The 18,570-nt window shown below is 39.0% G+C and overlaps 1 protein-coding gene across 1 annotated transcript in view; it reads left to right on the forward strand.

Moving 5' to 3' along the window:
• HMCN1 (hemicentin 1) overlaps nt 1-18,570 on the forward strand; it is a 187,557-nt gene that overhangs the window by 47,194 nt on the left and 121,793 nt on the right. The window contains exons 6-11 of the mRNA XM_063343291.1: nt 579-685; nt 5,827-5,947; nt 6,518-6,781; nt 7,048-7,192; nt 11,346-11,467; nt 16,660-16,935. Coding sequence (XP_063199361.1) covers nt 579-685; nt 5,827-5,947; nt 6,518-6,781; nt 7,048-7,192; nt 11,346-11,467; nt 16,660-16,935 — 1,035 coding nt within the window. The remainder of the gene's footprint in view (nt 1-578; nt 686-5,826; nt 5,948-6,517; nt 6,782-7,047; nt 7,193-11,345; nt 11,468-16,659; nt 16,936-18,570) is intronic.

An 18,570-nucleotide genomic window follows, 5' to 3' on the forward strand; every position in this document is an offset into this window, starting at 1 on the left:
GAAGTAGTTTATACCTTCTTTTGTGATAGCAAAAAAAAGTGAATGAAAAAGACAAATACTGTCTCCGATAGGGAAGGCCATATTTGTGTTTCATAAATGTCTTTCACATTTTGAAAACCAGTATCAGGATTGAAATAGGTCTAGAGGGTGGAAGAGTGAGTGGGCTGGCAGCTGGCAGGTAGGTTCAGCTGGCAGGTGGGTTAGGGTAAGTTTGTTCTAAGATCTCCTTCGAGGGAATTTGCTTCTGTGCTGCCTCCTTTCACCGAGAGCTCAGTATTTTCTATGAAGAGAACTTGTTTTGCTTTCAGTTTCTGGGTTTCTGACAGTTACATATTGTTGCAGGCTGTATTAAATTTCCCAAGTGAATGAAAAGAGTGAAAATAAATGAGCTTTTTTAGTATTCTGGCAAAGAGTTACAGGGAATTTTGACTGTTGTAAATGTTAATGACTGCTAAGTAGTGAGTAAGTCAAGTATCAAAAATACATCAGTACAGAAGAACAATATTGTATTTACTCCCTGTTTTTTTAGGCAATGTTCTATTTACTCCCTGGTTTTGTGTTTTTTTTTTTTTTTTCAGGCAAGCAGATCAGTAAAGGATCAGGACTGAATGAATTGCTAAATATCCACAACTCTGCAAAGGTAGTAAATGTCAAAGATCCAGAGCCTGGAACATGGACAATTAAGGTAAAGTTACTGCAGAAATAATGTATTACTTGTCCTGTAGCTTATAAGGGAATTGTATAATGATTTACTATGTTATTTATCATAGATATTCATAGATGAGTTTGTACTACAATAAATGTCCTTTCTGACCTACGTGTTATGACATATTCTGAAGGCAGTAGTATAAAATTCTTATCAAGATATTAGACGTTACTGTCTTAAGTCAAATCCTTAGGTCATCCTTTTCCTTTGGATGAAAAAAGGATGAAGTGAGCACCAAATTTTTTGAGTCTAGTGAGCATATTCTCTCAGTAGCGTAGCTTTGCTGTGTATAGCAGGTGTGAAGGACTGGGAAATGGAGATGATGTGCACTTTGCAGGCCAGAGATTTCATTAGCAGGTTCACAAAGTCAATAAATATACACCTAATTCAAACTCCTTATCAGTAAATTATTTAAGTACTACAGTATGTAGATAAATTTGTTCATGTGAGTGCTATCCTAGGAACATACAGTTACAGAACGGACCCTAAAGGATTTAAAAATCTTAAGAAGTTAAGATCAACATGATTAGCAGTAATAAACAAGAAAGGATCATTAAGACTCTGCTGAAAACGGTCTTCTTGGAACTGACTGTAGCAACTTAACATAAGCCCTTGATCAGGCTCTCTATGCCAGAGGTTGCTGCTCCCACCACAGTCTGTAGGAAAGTTCCCTGAGTGTTGGGCTGAAGGCTCCTCACGCTGAGCATGGTCAATGTACACCAAAACAGATTAAGAGCAACCCTACCTGCTGGTTCTGAGAGTTCTACCAAGCAACCAGCTCCTAGGTAGTGATGCATTAACATACTTCTGAAATGAAAGAACAAAATGTCTTAGTGGATTGCTTAGACTGGCCTTAACCCCTAATTTAACAGAGATTCAAAATCAGGCCAAAAAATGCTTACCTGAAACCATAATAGGGAAAAGGGATGAGCAAGAGCACTCTTACTATAATGCGGTTAAACTGGAAGACGAAGTTTAGGGCTTGGCTAGACTTAGGGAAATGCATGCATCATTTTGTTTTAGGACATGTTCATCATGTCATTTTAATCAGCTCTCCAAAATGTAGTTCTATCAAATGTGAATGGAATGTTAAAACTTTAAGGATTGTGCTACGGATAAGTGAATATTTAAATAAACTTAAGAAATAGCCGCAACATTGTTTTTTATGGCTAGATGCTAATGTTTCAAAACACTTGAAATGTCTTAGCTAACAGATGACACCCCACTACCACACCTTAAAATCTGCGCAAGGCATGACTGTTTGTGTAGAAATCACACTATTGAACTATGTTTTGTGGACAGATTATCTTCAGGCAAATGAAGCCGAATCTGTACCTTGAGCTGGTTGGTAGGGGGCAGCATGTTGTGACATACATGCTTTGAGTGGGGGAGAGGAAGGGAAGTATAATGAACTGTGAGTTTTTACATCATCTTCTCAATTCTGTTGTGCAATTGTGGCCTAAACTGACTCATGCTTTGTCCTATTGTATACTTCTGTACATAGCGTTAAGCAGCACAATCCCAGCTTTCCTAAATTGATGTGGAAACAATCATAGTGGTATAAGTCCCTTTCAACTAAACTGTTATATTCTAGAAGTGTAAATACTAGATTGTCATTTTTGGAGGGGAAGTCACCCGTGTAAGATACTTTCATAGTCAAGATCACAATGAGGTGTGCTGAATGGATGTGTGCCATGTATTGTCTGTGCCGTTAGCGCAGGGGAAGTTTGAAAAGGATTGTTAATTCACATACAACACTAGGAAACTACTGATAGTGCTGCAGAACTGCAACTAAAAAAGCATGTTGAGCTCAGCAGCTCTATGGAAACTTGTTTGAATGTCTGTCTACGCTTCCAGGACAAGAAATGTTGAAAAACCTGGTACAGAGACACCATGGTGGTTTGTTAAAAAAAAAAAAGTTTGGGTCCCCCTTAATTACATCAGACATATTAGGTACTGAGAGAACTTTTCCTACAGTTGGTGCGTTAGCATTCAACTCTGGAGTTTGTTGGAGTCTTTTGGGTTAAGCATGCAGTGTAATGAACATTCTCTCCGCAACACAGAAGCGGAGTGCAGAAGAAGCAAGAGCCCTGTGTGATCTCTCGCTGGCCCTGCGTGGCTGCTGCTATGCCGATGCCTTTTTGGTTGCGAGCTGAGCCATGTGGAACCATGTGTATAAGCCTGCACTGCATTGCCCGCATTTCTGGATCCCAGGAATTGCCGAGAGAGGAGCTTGCTGCTCTGACAGCCTCAATGTGTAACACCCTCCAGAGCTAATAACCTTTCCTAAATCCGAGGCTGGCACTCAGCGTGGTGCAGACTGCCAAGTGGCTGAGGTGGAATGGGGCCAGCATGCTCGGCTGGGTGCACACCAGCCCCAGCCAAAGCGTCAGGCTTCATCAGGTTTTTAAGTTGTTTTGTTTTGTTTTCCAAGCTCAGCATAATGCTGTCTCCAATTCTGTGGAGAATAAAACATTCAAATTGACGTATTTTGGGTTAAAAAAAAAAAAGAAAAATTGTCTTGAATATAGTTGAAATATTTTAATTAACTTTTATGACAGGTCTTATTTATGTCAAAACGGTCTTATTTAGGTTAAAACAGGTCTTGGTTAGGTTTGTGCAAAGAGCTTATATAGGTACTTGTCACTGGAACAGCAATAAGTTATCATTTTAGTAGGGTAACGAATCACAATGAGTTAATCAGTATTAGCTGCTACTAAATCAACTGGAGAATAATCAGTCCAAGAAGACCCACCATAATCCACAATCAAGTGTTAGTGCAGTTTCAGTGCTCAGTGAAGTCTTTAAATCAGAGGTTTGAGTAATATAAAATGCAGAATGTGCAATCCAGTTGTCCCCTGCACCGCAGGAGGCCTCCAGTTGCCTTCAGGTACTTCATCATGAGGACATCAAATCTGTGCATGTGTGTGGATTTTTATAAGTAACTTTTCCTTCCAGGTCTGCTTGAGTACTCTTGGTTGACAAGGTGACAGGAGTCTTTTCAAAGAGCAATGACATGAGAGGAGCATGTGGCTCCTCTCTCCGTTGCCTATCAGCAAACAGTGCAGGTTCTGTGCATAAGGAAGCATGATTCTTCAGAAAGATGGTCCCGCTGTTGCATGTGTCTTCTGCACCTCAGAGCTAGCTGGGAGACTAAATTTATCTGCTGGTCCTACTGTTGAGATACCCACCAAGAGATAGGCCTCCATAGGAACAGTCTTGCTTGTTTAATAGAAGAGGGAGCATCAGTTTGCTTTTGCTCAGTCCCTCCCACAAAGACCTGTCCTGTGGACTCCTCTTCAAATATTTCTTTGGAGCAGTTTCAGAGGTATCTAAAATCTTGCAAATAAAATTATCTGCGTGTTGAAAAGGCAGGTGAGTGATGGAGGTGAGTTGTGAAGCCATCAGCTGCTCTTTTGTTCTGTTGTTAATCAGTTGGCCAGAGCTTTTTCAGCTGAGCAATGACACAAAAATGCCCCAGCTGCTTGGAGTTAAATGATCATCTGCCTGATTGAGAAAAGGAGAGGAAAAGCAATGAGAAATCGGCAGAAAAACTTGACTGTTCATGTGATCAAGACAGGTCTTTAATGACTGATGTTGCTCCCTCGAGCCAAACGCAGTGTAATGACAAACCAGGCCAGAGTAATTTCTACTGAATAAGCACATTCCTCAAAGCCTAATTCAGCTGCTTATCTCCATCATTGTAAATATAAAAAACATAAACATAACTGCACAATTAAAAATTTATTTAGCCATTGTAGCTTGGCTTTTCTGTTATGTGAAAAAAAAAAGAGTTTGTTTTACAAAAACCTGTGCCTTTTTTCATACATTTGTTTATAGATACATGCATCTTGGGCAATTTTATTTTGTGTTGTTTGCAAGACAGGAAAGCATCTTTTCCTGACATCTGAGACAAATACATGTTTGCACTTTTTATTGTGCTCCCCCAGTCTGGGAGGAGAAGCATTAATGTACAATACCAATGATCCACGTTAAAGTACAAATAATGAAAAGAGACTTGACAAAGGTACTAATTGGAAAGCACTCCTTTGTGATGAAATTTATTCTTAGGTGTTTGTGTAAGACTGCCAGCTCCTAGGCATGACAATGATAGTTACATTTATTGCTACCAGTAAATGGTAAAATTTTATAAGGTTATTCTAGCCTTAAAAATTCACAATTACCCAAAGGTCTGAATAATTGTTAAAGAAAAATAATTTCCCAATGTATTTTTCTATGGATTATTTACTCGGCTTTAGTCACTGGCTTCTTCTGTTTGCACTGAGATTTTAAGGCTGTGACTGATGACTTAAAAAAAAAAAAACTTTGTGAAAAGTTTATTCAAGCCATAAATTCCTCATACAGATGCATAAAGCTATAAAAAGAAAGCTTTGTCACTGAGTTTGTCTAATGAAATTTTAACTGCCAATTAACGCTTGATAACATGAGTTGTTTGGCACACTTAAATATTTCTTTGTATTGTTAACAGCTGGTTTATATAAAGAAGGCTTTAGTAGTGATTTTTCTGAGGTGAAAGGCTAACCAAATAGAATCAAATAGAGGTCATTTTAATCAGATAGTCATCAATTTGTCATAGCGTCTAAATGGCTGTCCCTAGGCAGTTAGTTATAAGAAACAACTGTTTAATTTAATATACACGTGCAGCTGTATGAGAGGTGGTTACTAAACTGAAGGAATTATGTATTTGAGAATGGATCAGATAATACTCTCTAGGTAGATAAAGCTCAGTGGAATTGACTGCATTTTAGTGCTGATTTTCTTTCACGTTGCAAGTCTCATGTGCTGTCCTGTCTCCCTGAACAAAAACTCAGAGTAGGTTCTACTAACCGCGGGTTTGATCTTGGCATAATATAGCTTAGATATCACTCTTCATGGTCTTTTGAATCTTTATTTTTTTCCTGCTGTTCTCTAACTACATGCTCAGTGCAGTGCTTTATTAAAGGCGTTTTTACTTACAGCATTTGCCATAAGCCTTTTTTCTGTCTTGTTTTTAGATGAAAGCTGAAGTTTATCTACTGAGCTCAGTGGACAGATCAGAAGCATTGCAATTCCTGAAATGTTAGTTATTCACATGTTCTTTCACTCCATTGCTCTTTCAGACCTCCAGCAGTGGAAGGCACTCAGTTCGGATCACAGGTCTCAGCACTATTGACTTCCGAGCGGGGTTTTCTAGGAAGGCAACATTAGATTTTAAAAAAACATCCAGCAGACCAGTGCAAGGTTCGTTTCCATTCTACTCCGTGCTAAACAATAACCAGTTTTGGGCCCCCAAAATCAAGTAGAACTCTATGATGATCTCTCTGGTGAACTTCATAATAAATTTGGGGCAGCTGTTGGTTGGTTCTTGGGCCTTGAATATGTGAGAGCAGCCAATGTTGCTGTTTTATTTTACTGTGGTATTTTTTGTATTAGCTTGGTTTTTTTGTGTTACATAAATTCAGATATCATTAGCTATGAAATGCCTCAAAATTGCCTTTCTGTTCCTTTTGGAGCTTCAGAAAAAGCCTTTGGCTCTGGGCATGGTGAGGAGATAATAAGGAGGCTGCTATTTCAGAAACACGTGTTGGAAATCAGTAACTTAAACCCTAATCAGTGCCGTGTCTCCTGACAGTTAATAAGCAGAGCGCAGCTTCGTGCAACTTAGTTTTTTGCTACTTAGTAAGGAAGGGTTGAAACTGAATGCTGCATTCATGGGGTACTGGGCCATACGCATGGAATTTAACCTTTCCTTTTTTAATTACTTTTTTTGGTTTTTTTAGAACTGAAAATAGCATGGTTTTGTTTTTCTAGGGATTCCTACCTTCGTGCTGCTAAATACCACGGGGATCTTTCTTCCAGCTAGAGTAGACCGACTGGAACTTCTGAGTATTACAGGGGAACTCCTTAAGACCTTGCCCGTGAAATACTATCCTGACAGAAAGCCCTATGGTCTATGGAATATTTCTGACTTCATTCCACCAGATGAAGCTTTTTTTGTGAAAATAATGGGCTATGACAAGGATGATTATCTTTTTCAGAGAGTTTCAAGTGTTTCATTTTCTAGTATTACTCCTGGTAAGAGATTTTAACTTGAATTGAATGTACATTTGGCATATCTAAATCAGTTAAAATTGGTATCTAATATTTTTTGTAACTTACAGAAGTGTTTTCTGTGCTGTTTCATTCCAAAGTTCTATTTCTAGACTGTGATGGACAAGTTAATGTTATTATCTACTAAGTATAACTTTATCAGAAATTTAATTTCTTTTTAATAAAAGGAAAAAATAGGATGCATGTTAGCAGCTGTTAGTAATCTTTTGGGGAATATTTGCTTTCTTCAGATGCTCCAAAAGTTACAATGCCCACCAAGACTCCAGGATATTACTTACAGCCGGGGTCTGTTCCTTGCCATGTAGAAAGTCTTATACCTTTTACTCAGCGTTTTACTAAAAATGGAGTAAAGCTAGGAGTGGATCAGTTCTTCAAGTAAGTAGTGACTTTTATTTTTTTTTCCTCAATACTGTTTTATTTATAGCCTATGACTTCTAATTATTATTTACTATTATACTGCTTATATCCTGTTACATCCATTCTGTTATTTTTGGTGATATTCATTAGGGAGGCTGTATGCTATGGAGAGATTTATTTTATATATATTTTTTTATATATATATACACACATGCATGTTTGAGGAGGGTGTACATTCTGTGTAGATGATGAGATTATAGGGTTCTGGCCAAACCTCAAATGTATGCTCTTAAATTATGATAAACTGGGTCTAAATGTCTAGAAGGCAAATGCTTTTAATTTGTATTTTTAAAAGTTATGTAAAGTAGATCTTTAGCTTTTTTCTTGAACACCCTCCCCCTCCTCAATGGATACATTAATGATTATGGAATGTGCATTAATTTGCTTTATTTTTAATGGCCTTTCATGGATGCCCTAGAAGTATGTCCTATGTCTTGCCCTAGAAAATTTTCCCCTTCAGAAAGTCTCTCAAAATAGGAAAACTTAGACTGAATATACCAAAGGCTCTTCAGATTTCTGTGTAGAAAATGGATTGCATGTTCTTTCTCTGTAGAATGAGATAAGAATAAAAAAAAATTATGAATGAATTAAAATGCTCATAAATTCTATCTTGTAATTTTGATAGTTGAAAACAAAAGGGAAGTATGTACTAGAAGACAGTGTTGGCAGTCTTTCTTAGCCTCTTGTAAAGCCTGAAACACTTCAGGAGAAGATTGAAGGCTAAGTTCTAGCATTGAATAGCAGGATCATGACTACGAAAATAAATAAATTCTGAAGCTCCCTTGTACACTGTTGGCAGTGTGAAATGTTGCAGCTCTGGTGGTTTTTTTTTTTTATTTTTCTAATTTTTTTTAATGAGGTGCCATTTACATTTAGTCAGCCCTGGCACATACTTTAGCAGCTGTGTAATTTTTTCCATTCTTTAGTTATCAAACCACACACTTCTACTCCTTGCTTTTCACATATCCAGCACCTTTCTGATTGGGCTGCATTTTTCATTTTCATATTACAGACCAGATGAATGAGCAGATCATCCAATTTAATTTAACAAAACATATCTCAAGCTAAATATTATTGATCACAGTTAAGTAGGTTCTATTTGGCTTGGCTTGTCTGCATTGTATTAGTAGTGAAATTCCAGACAGGATTTGTCCAGCGTACTAGTTTAGTGCAGGTTTGAGCTGTATTATTGCTCTGCATTGAATGACTTCTAATGAGTTTCGTTTTCATAGAATCACAGAATGGTTAGAGTTGGAAGGGACCTTAAAGATCATATAGTTCCAACCCTCCTCCCTTGGGCAGGGACGGCTCAAAGCTGCGTCCTGCCAGGCCTTGAACACTTGCAGGGTTTTGTTGACAAGATGTCATCTTTACTCAATTTTTTTTTTTTAATACTTATTTCGATAAGTAAATGGTTTATAAGTTGAATGTTATATTTCTAGTGTGACAGTTGTCTGTGTGAAAGTACCATTAGAATGAATATAGATAAAGGGGTCTTGAAGTGAATGTACTTTGAAAAATTGTCTTTACTTTGATTCCAGAGGTATTATCAGCCGTAATAATCATTCTGCATTTTAAATGAGTAACATGTGTAGGAAAAATAAATTTCTCTAAAGTTGCAACAGCTTTGTTTTTCTAGATTACTGAATCCTGTGGTGGTCTAGTAAGAAAATGTGGATTTTGATTAATATCCTAGTGCATTTCTGACAAGACTGATTTAGGCGATCAAGAATGGTAGTTAAGCACCTCATTCCAGCGGGAAATCAGTGAGAACTGAGCATTAATGTGTCTTTAAAATACATTCTCTATTATAAATGACAGATCCCACCAACCCCACAAAGGGCAGAATCAGCAAAAATAACGTGTGAAATTATGACAAGAAAGGCAATCCGTTTAGTTAATCACAATAATAATAAATCCCTCTGAATCAGATGGTATTTGTGGCTGTTATCAAGCCTAGTGTCTGATTTGCTAAACCATGTAGAATATATCCCTGAAAACTATGTATTCACTAGTGCAATATGAGTGAATGTTAGTTTTTAGTTCATTTGTGTCAGCCACAGCCTGCTGCTGGTAACTTCCCAAGTGGAAATGTGATATGGAGCGTGGTGGTTTCTGGTGGCTAAGAGGTGAGGTTAGATACAATGCTGTGCCCTCTGCCAGTGGTTCTGCAGTAACTAATAACCGGGATGTGATTTGGGCTTTGGATTTCGCGAACTGGGTAAGGGAGTATATTTGTATTTTCCAAACAGGCTAGATAAGCAGTTTGATCAGCAAATTACATATATTGTAAAATGATTTGAGTAAATAAATTACTTGATGCTGAAAGGTGCTGAGTTATCCCAATAACACATGTTGCAAAGAGTTGTGTGTGGTTACTGCTTTTTAGAGTCAGTGCCAAAGTGTGCAGCAGATGCCTCGAGGTGTGTATTATTCACTGTTGCCATTGTTATATTTAATTTTTTTTAATAGACTACCGCAGGTCTCTCTTTGCCAAGCTTTTCCACTCTGGACACGTTTCCTTTTATGCTTCCGTTCTCAAGGCTTCCATGTTCGACATCTGGTCTGTAGCAAAAGTCAGGAATGAAGAAGAATACGGTTGCATAACTTCGCTTTTAACATACTTTCCCTGAAAAAGAGAAGTCTCTCACTTTTTACTTGGAAGAAACACTATCTTATTCTTAAGTGTTGGCAGTTACTGCCATTTCCATTTGCCAGCATTGCACTGTAAAATGTCATAGATTTGATATATGATATATTACGTTATCTAGAATAAGTATGAAGTAAGAGAGAATAAGTAGGAAGCCATTTGAGGTCAGTATATACTATTTTCATTTGCCATGTAATTGGATTGTCTGTCTCGTGGTGCTACACTATTGAACTTTCACGCATATTCCAAGTCTCTTTCTTTTGTTCTTTCTAAATCCTTTAGGGGTAGATAAATCAATCTATTCCAACAAGCAAAGGAGAGACCAAGGGCTCACTAATTTAGTGTTTTCCCATAACATGGCAATTACTTGCCAAAGCTATCATGGATATTTTAGTGCTCATCAGTTTTGTTTATGTGCCATAGCAACAGGCCACAGGGAGCACTGGGACACTGCAGAAGAACCACTGTTTTGCTCATTTATGTCATCATCTCTGTGTCTGTTACACCACTAGTTGTATAAAGTGTGGTTTTGAATTTTGAGAAGCTGTAAGAGTGTTTGTTTTTAAGCACATGTAACCACCAGTGAACGTTGTTACACTTTTATTCTCTTAACTTTAACATTGCATGTGGTAGATACATGGTATTATTGCTGATCGGCTTTGCCCTTGCTATGATTTATAGAAAAATTACCAAGTATTTCTCTGGATTCCTGTTACATTATCTTGCTTGCATCTCTTCTGTACCCCACCCTACATTTTCAGTCTTGAATCTGTCAATCCTGTCTTTATATTTGTTGTGCTGTTTTGTATGGCTAGGCAATCCATGTGCAGAATATTAAATTATCATAGTTATTGCTGGTCATAAGTTCAGAGGTACAGCTGGCAGAGCAGATGATGGTCATCTTCATAGAGATACTTTATGTTTTGCTGGAATGTAAATGTTTGGGATGGAGGTAGTCCCTGCAGTTTAAAACGTACAAAGTGTACTGTGTGTACCTGGGAATTTGAGAAGCTTATGCTGGGAGGATGAACCCTTGTTGCCCTTGCTACTAAGAGCCACAGGTTTGGTACCACATACTGGTTCTACATAGAAACTTGTCGATATTAAGGAGAGATATTCTCAAGTAGTGAACATAACAGAAGAGTGCGAGCAGCTGAGTTCATGACTGCAAACACAGTGGTTTTAGTCATTGTGTGACAACCGTGTGACCTATGTAGATGTGCAAGTGAGGCATTCTGCAAAAATTTACATTTTTAAATACTTAAAGAAGCCTGACAATGTATATATTGTTTCTTTAAATAAAATCATAAAGCTAGATTCAATTTGATTCATCAGAGGCTCTGTTTTTCCTTTTCCTTGTAATTATTGTGAAAATATCCTATGTTTGTAGTTAGGGAACCAAGTTCTTGTACCTCTTGATTCCTTCAGGAATTCAGTGAGTATGCCCTTTTCTTCCTCCAGAGAATCATCTAGTATGAGCTGGGAGATTGCAAAGGTTTCCTTGTCTGATGAAGGCTTTTATGAATGTATGGCAACTAGCAGTGCAGGAACTGGACGTGCGCAGACATTTCTGGATGTATCAGGTGGGTAGTAGTCCATCCTTCTATGCTGAAGCATGGTAATACATTGTGCTGGAACACTTAACAGAGAGCAATGGCACTTGGGGCCAATCAAATACGTTTCCAGTTCTAAGTATGTTTTTAATTAATGTGGTTTTTTTCTCACTCATGTACACAAGTGCGTTGATGTTTATTCAGCACAACTCTCTCAGCCTGTCTTCATAGGAGAGGTGCATCTTCGTGGCCCTCCTCTGGACTCGCTCCAACAGGTCCATGTCCTTCTGATGTTGGTGGCCCCAGAGCTCTATGGAGTACTCCAGGTGGGGTCTCACCATAGCGGAGCAGAGGGGCAGAATCACCTCCCTCGCCCTGCTGGCCGCACTTCTTCTGATACAGCTCAGGATGTGGTTGGCTTTCTGTACTGTGAACACACACTGCAGGCTCATGTTGGGTTTCTCATCCACCAACACCCCCAAGTCCTTCGCCTCAGGGCTGCTCTCCATCCATTCTCCACCCAGCCTGGATTTGTGCTTGAGATTGCCCTGACCCAGGTGCAGGACCTTGCACTTGGCCTTGTTGAACCTCATGAGGTTTGTGCAGGCCAACAAAGATATTAAACAGCACTCGTCCCAGTACTGACCCCTGAGGAATGCCACTCATCACTGGTCGCCACTTGGGCATCAAGCCATTGACTGCAACTCTTTGAGTGCGACCATCTAGCCAATTCCTTATCCACTGAGTGGTCCATTTGTCAAATCCGCGTCGCACCAACTTAGAGACAAGGATGTTGTGTGGGACAGTGTCAAATGCTTTGCACAAGTCCAGGCAGATGATGTCAGTTGTTCTTCTCTTATCCACCAGTGCTATCATGCTGTTGTAGAAGGCCACCAAATTTGTCAGGCACAATTTGTCCTTAGTGAAGCCATATTGGCTGTCACCAATCACCTCTTATGTTCCTAAATGTTCCTCCTATGTTCCTAAAAATGTTCCTAACTTCATAAAAATCTCAATTTAAAGAACACCTAATTATAAATCCGGTCATACATTTAGTATGACTTGGTGCGCCTTACATGTTAGAGCAGTTTCAAAGCATAAAGCACTGGTATTCCTCTTGCTGAGGGAGAGGGAATTTCCCTTATGTAAATTAATGACCTGTTCAGACTTGAGGCACTAGATGATTATGCCCCATTAGTTATTAATGAAAGTATAGTTGTGGTAAGAGAGAATCCTTCCTGAAAAGTGAATGGTGTCATCCTGGTCAAGCTTTGGACGTAAAAATTTGAAGTGGGAGAAAGGGAGAGAGTAAAGTTGGTCTTCTGTGAAGGCAAGTAAAGTTGGGACATGTGGACGTTGGTATTGTCTGCAAATTATGATGTTGAGAGTTTCAAGTGCAGAGCAGTTAGAAATGTTTCCCAAAGTAAACCAACAGGCTTTATTTCACAAAATTAATCCTTTTAGTTTATTAGAGGAATTTAGTTTAAGTAACTGTAAACCAAGATGTACCCCAAACACAGATGGAGAGAACATAAAACCAGGCATGGTTTTGAACTGCTTCAGCAGACAGTAGAGTCTCCTGCAAGAAAACTTAAGAAAAAAAGCTTATTTATGCATGTGGGTGGGTGGATGAAAACTGTGTCCATATTATAGTGAATTTTATCACTTAATTTTTCACAGTTGCAATGCAGTCTGAGGGAAAGTGGAAAAGAATTTCTATTTTGAAACAAAAATCCATTCTATATAGCCTTCTTGTTTGTGTTGATAAGACATCTGTCATGCAGAAGTGTAAGCTATTGCTCTTGATTAGGGAAAGCGCTGGAGCAAGTCAGTTAATTTGCAGTGGCAATGAGCACAGTAGAGCTCAGAACAGCAGTTTGAATTCGGCCTCAAGGTTTTGTATAACTGCTTCAAACTGAAGTTGTCTTTTGTCTCCTGTAGTAGCTAATTCAGGTTAGTTAAGCTGCATTATGACTCCTAGAATCACAAAACAATTTAGGCTGGAGGGACCTTTGGAAGTTACCTAGTCCAACTCACAGCTAAAAGCAGAATTCACTTCCAAGCTTGATCACGTTTCTCAGGAACTTGTCCAAACAAACTTTGAATGTCCCCAAAGATAGAGATTTCACAAGTTCCACGGGCTGCCTGCAGTGCTTAACTACTCCCACTAGGAAAATATTTTGTATGTCTAGTCAGAATTTCCCCTGTTGCATATTATGGCCACAGACTCTCATCCTAATTTTTTGTGCCCTGAGAAGACTCCAACTCTGTATTCTCTAAAACAGCCCACTCGGTAGTTGAAGAAGGTGACTGTATATCCCTTTACCTTCACTTTCCCAGGCAAAGATGTTCCTTTCACTGCAATATGAGCAAATTCAAAGAAACTACTGTGGTATCATTGATTCTATGCAGGCAAAGTTTGTAGAGAAACAGCCTTCTTGTACCAAGTGGTGAATTTGAGGAGAGGAACATCCTTTTAGTTACACAAAATACTTAAGTAGAATAGAACAGTAACATCAATACTTACCCAAGTCCTAGCTCTAGAGCACTATTTTATATTTTGGCTATGAAAATCCTTCTGGAGGATAGGCTATTCCCACATGCTTGTTTCAAACCATGTTTTGGAGGACAAAAAGCTATTATATTCTGCCTCAGAAACCGTGGGTGTAAAAATTCTTGGTCTGGAAGTTGCAACCATCCTCCTCCCCACAGAGAAAACTGAAAGAGAATCCTAACTTTTTTCTTGTGATATTGGTAGGACTTGAAAGTCAAGACTGATGAGGGGAAAATTTCCCGTATCCTCTCATTTATAGAGCCCTGAGAGATCAACTGAGACTGACTCACTATGTAAACATGAGCAATTAGCAAATGTCTGTTTTGAGACACGAAGAGGATTAATGTGAGGGAGATGCTTTGAAATCCTTGTGTACAAATATTTGGAAGAAAATTACTTGACATTTTTTCTTTAAGCAAAGTGAACAATCTTTTCAAGTATTCTTAGTTTGCCCAGCTGACAGACAGTGTATCACAGATAATCCATTTTGTCAACTGCTGCGTGAAAGGTATTGGAACTGTGTCAACATTTTCCAGTTTCAGAAAAAGCAAACACTTGAGTTTGACTTTGACTTTGTCTTGCTAGTTTTAAATCTTTAAAATGTCAAATGGCTTGTTAGCTTGTGCAGGCACCTTAACTAAAGTGCCAGTAAAGAAGTGCTCTGAATTCAGCTTGGAGTTTGGCTGGGGGATTGCTATGTGCCTGGACTATTGTGGTAAGGGCTGGTGTAATCCAAAAGATGCTGTGCCCCACTGGACTCACATTCAAAAGATGGGGACTTCAGTCCTGTACTGGCCTTCGTCTCTTTTCTACGTTTCTTTAAGTAACATACTTAATGATATGCCCATGGAAAGCATTAGAAGATTTGTCTCTTCTCTCAAACAAACCAAAACCTACAGTGGAGGGGAAAAATTCCATTCTTGGTAAGCAAGTGTAGCTTTTCTTGGCCCTCCTCTGCATGTGTTAAAATACCCAGCTTTGGTAATGAGCGTGATTGCTGTCAGGGTGCGTGTTCATAGGGAAGCAGAGCCGCACACCCAGCCTGTGGAGATCTAACAGAAGGCCTGTGAACCTCATCTGAGACCCCACAGGCAACTTAAATGAGGAGGAGTTATGGCTGTCTCTGAGCTTTGGCGTAACTTCCACCCTTAATAGACTTTTTTTGTTCTCTGTTATCCTTGCTTTTCTTAGGATAATTCTTTTTTAGTGTCTACTGATAAACATTTGGTCTTGCTCTTAAAGCTGTTAATTCTGCTAAAGCAACGTGGTTGGAATATTATTCATTGCACATCTTTCTTTTTCTCAAGAGTCGGTCTGGGGAAAAACAAATAGAGTATATATATATGTTTTTAATGGGAATGCATAAGGTGATACATAGCGTATTTTCTTTCTGGAACGTTTAATTGTTGCCTCTTTTATCAGTGATATCTCAAGAAGGATCAGGATGACTGCTCCTATTTTAAGCATCTGTGGTTTCAAAGTTTAATTCCAGTACAAAATTACTGCAGCTGCTTTCTTCCAGGAGTGTGATAGAAGTGTACAGATGAGTAGAGTGGAAAGCAATTAATAACAAACAGTGGAAGCTACACCATAAAATGTGTACAGGTAGGAAGGAGAAGATAATGAAATTACCTAAGAGTTGAGTGGAAGCTGTTAAGGGGTGTGTAAGTGGCTGCTGCCTAGAACAGTTCCAGCCTGGGAATTTCTCCTGCCTGGCTGCTGGAGGCCCCGCTCTGCCAACTCCCCCCACCTTTGCTTCTCCCTCATTCGCTTCCCCTGCATGTTCCTTCATCAGTTTGCACAGGTTCACAGCTACCCCACCCCTCTATCTGGGACCCCCAGGTTTGTGTACTTATCAGTTGCAAAGCCCAAGTTGGCCCTTCTTTGAAATAATGCTTGTAGCTTCTTGATAGCCTGTCAGTTAGCATGACAAAGCTTGTTTCTTGTCATTGTCTCTGCTGTTGTTTGTCTGTCAGGTCTGTGTCTCTCTCTACTGTGTTTATTACCTCCCATTCTCCCCTTTTCCTTATCCCATTTGACAAGGTCCTTGATCAGGTAAAGGTAAGGGAAGAGATGCTCTGTCCTTCCATGTTCCCTTATAGAAACTGTCACGAAAACAACTTCATAATGATGCTTAGAGCAGCCGTTGACTTAGCTTCATTGTTGCTGTAAGAAGAGCTTTCTAGCACCATGATTCGTTCATATAAAGCCTGTAAAAAATCTAGTGCATAGCTCAGATTCCACTACGTGTAGTCACGCCCCAGTCAGAGATCAGAATGTGAGACCTGGTCGTGGTCCTGCCTCTTCCTTCTGTCACTGTAGCGCTCTGATTTTACATTGGCTTTCCACAGTGCAAGATAAACACAGTGCTACATCCTCTCTTGTACATATTGTGATCTTTCATCCTACGTGATATGTTGGACCTAAATCAGGAGATGTCTTATGATGTGAGCTCCTGTCAGGCAGCTTAGCATCAGGGAATGGGGATGTTGCCCTGTGTTCTGTTTCTTGGCTTCAGCAACGTGAAATTAAACTAAATATTAAACCAACTTCTTTTTTTTTTAAACTTGTTTAGTGTACTTGAAGTTATCAAGAATCCACAAATGAAGCAAAGGTTCCCAAGTCTTTTTCTTACGATTTTGTTCTTTTTTCTGTTCTTTTTACACAGAGCCTCCACCCATTATTCAGGTTCCTAATAACGTCACGGTTGTCCCTGGTGAAGGAGCCATCTTGACCTGCCTAACTTTAAGCACAGTGCGTTACAATCTCACCTGGCAGCAAAATGGCAGGGATGTGAGGCTCAAGGAGCCCCTGCGAATAAGGATGATGAGTAACCTGTCTTTAGAGGTGAAGGCCGTAAAGCTCACAGATGCTGGCAAGTACAACTGCATCGCTTCTAATGAGGGCGGATCTACCGTGGCATCAGTATTCCTTACAGTGCAAGGTAACAAAGAAACTTCATGTTAAATTTACTCTCTCATGGTTTATGTTTTTTTTTTTAATCTTGCGAGCTGTCTCTCTTAGTAACTTCTGTATTTTATTTATGCCTGTTGATAAAACCACTTGGAGACTGACAGAACATTATGTAGTTCTTCCCTGTTTTAAAATGGCAGTAGGAGTCGCCAAACAGCACTAGTGCTCGTTTTATGAGGCTGCCTTGTGCTGTGTGTCTCTATGAGCTATGGGGTGATCTTCTTCCTGTCACTGCCAATTTAACTGCTGTACAGCTGAGTGGAGCCTGAGGTAGTTTTGTTGTTAGTGCCTCCTAAAGAGTAGAGAACAGAAATAGCTACGCATGCACATGTACCACTCCACAATATTTACAGCCAGGCTCTGCTTTGAGGAAATTTACAGGCTGGCTATGTGGATTATTCTTAATTTTTTTTCAGCAAAAAAAGCTATAACTATAGTTATGTAGGTGTAACTACATTGGTAAAAGTTTCTGTGTTCATCTCGATTCTTTCATATCTCTTTATAACAGAATAGTGCTTCACAGGTTTTCTGTGTGTTATGGTATTGTATCTGTTTTATAGTGCAAATCAATACAAGCTAAGAACTAATCACAAGTTTATGAAGGGCTAGATTTTATGAAGGCAAGGACTTCAAAAATACGTCAGAACTGAAAAGACAGCATGGGTGAGACCAAACAGGGTCTAGATCTGTGTTGTTGCTTTACACCAGCAACAAATTTCAAAAAAATGTGTGTAAGTGCAGTAATGTGTCTTAGAGTGAATCCTTCTAAAATTTGAAAGTTCTGCAGGTTTCTCTCTGTTTTCCTTTGTCATGTGGAAGTTTGAACCTTTGGTTCCTAGCTGTGCCTGGCTGTAAGAAGAAATAGAACTCAAAATGTTTTAGAAAGAAAACTATTCTGTCTACTTGTAGTAGGTGACTCAGGCAGGATTTCTGCTTACGGATGATTCTGGGCCATATTCTGTGGAGAGCGCCTAACTTCATTAGCTTTGCTGCTGTAATTCTAGTACTTTGTTAACTGATGGAGAACTTAGAATTATGGAAAAAAGAAAAATGCAATGGAATTGCTTGGCTTAAGGTGCTCCAAAACAGAGAAAGGTCAGAAATGGAGTTGTAACACTTACTAATGGGATGTAGTTTTTCTTATAGGAAGAGCATATTGGTTTACCAGGGTGGAATAAGTAAGTGTGCAATCAATTATGTGGGACCTATTAAAAAATACAGCAGAATGAAGTGTTTCTTCATTGATCTGTTTGAATTACCCTTAGATAGCTACAGCAGAGCTATAACTGTTAAAATTCTAACCATGAAAACATGTTTGGAAAACTTAGTTTTAAATTCTACAGGTTTTTCCATCAGGACACTCATTCAGGCATGTCAAAGGCAGCAAGAGGAGCACCTCCATTTTCCCTCCTCCCTCTACACAGGGAGAAGGTTTTCTCTAATGTCTGTAGACCAGTTGGTACACTTAAGACAATAACCAAATTACTTCTGGCAGCTTTTTATATTAAAGCTGAAAAAGTTTGCTGCTGCCACAGCAGAATATTGAGTTGCAAATCACTTATATATGTAGAATGATTATATCGAATAGTTGGGAATTACATTTTGG

Source organism: Chroicocephalus ridibundus, chromosome 8 (assembly GCF_963924245.1).
Source record: "Chroicocephalus ridibundus chromosome 8, bChrRid1.1, whole genome shotgun sequence".
Lineage (NCBI taxonomy): Eukaryota > Metazoa > Chordata > Aves > Charadriiformes > Laridae > Chroicocephalus > Chroicocephalus ridibundus.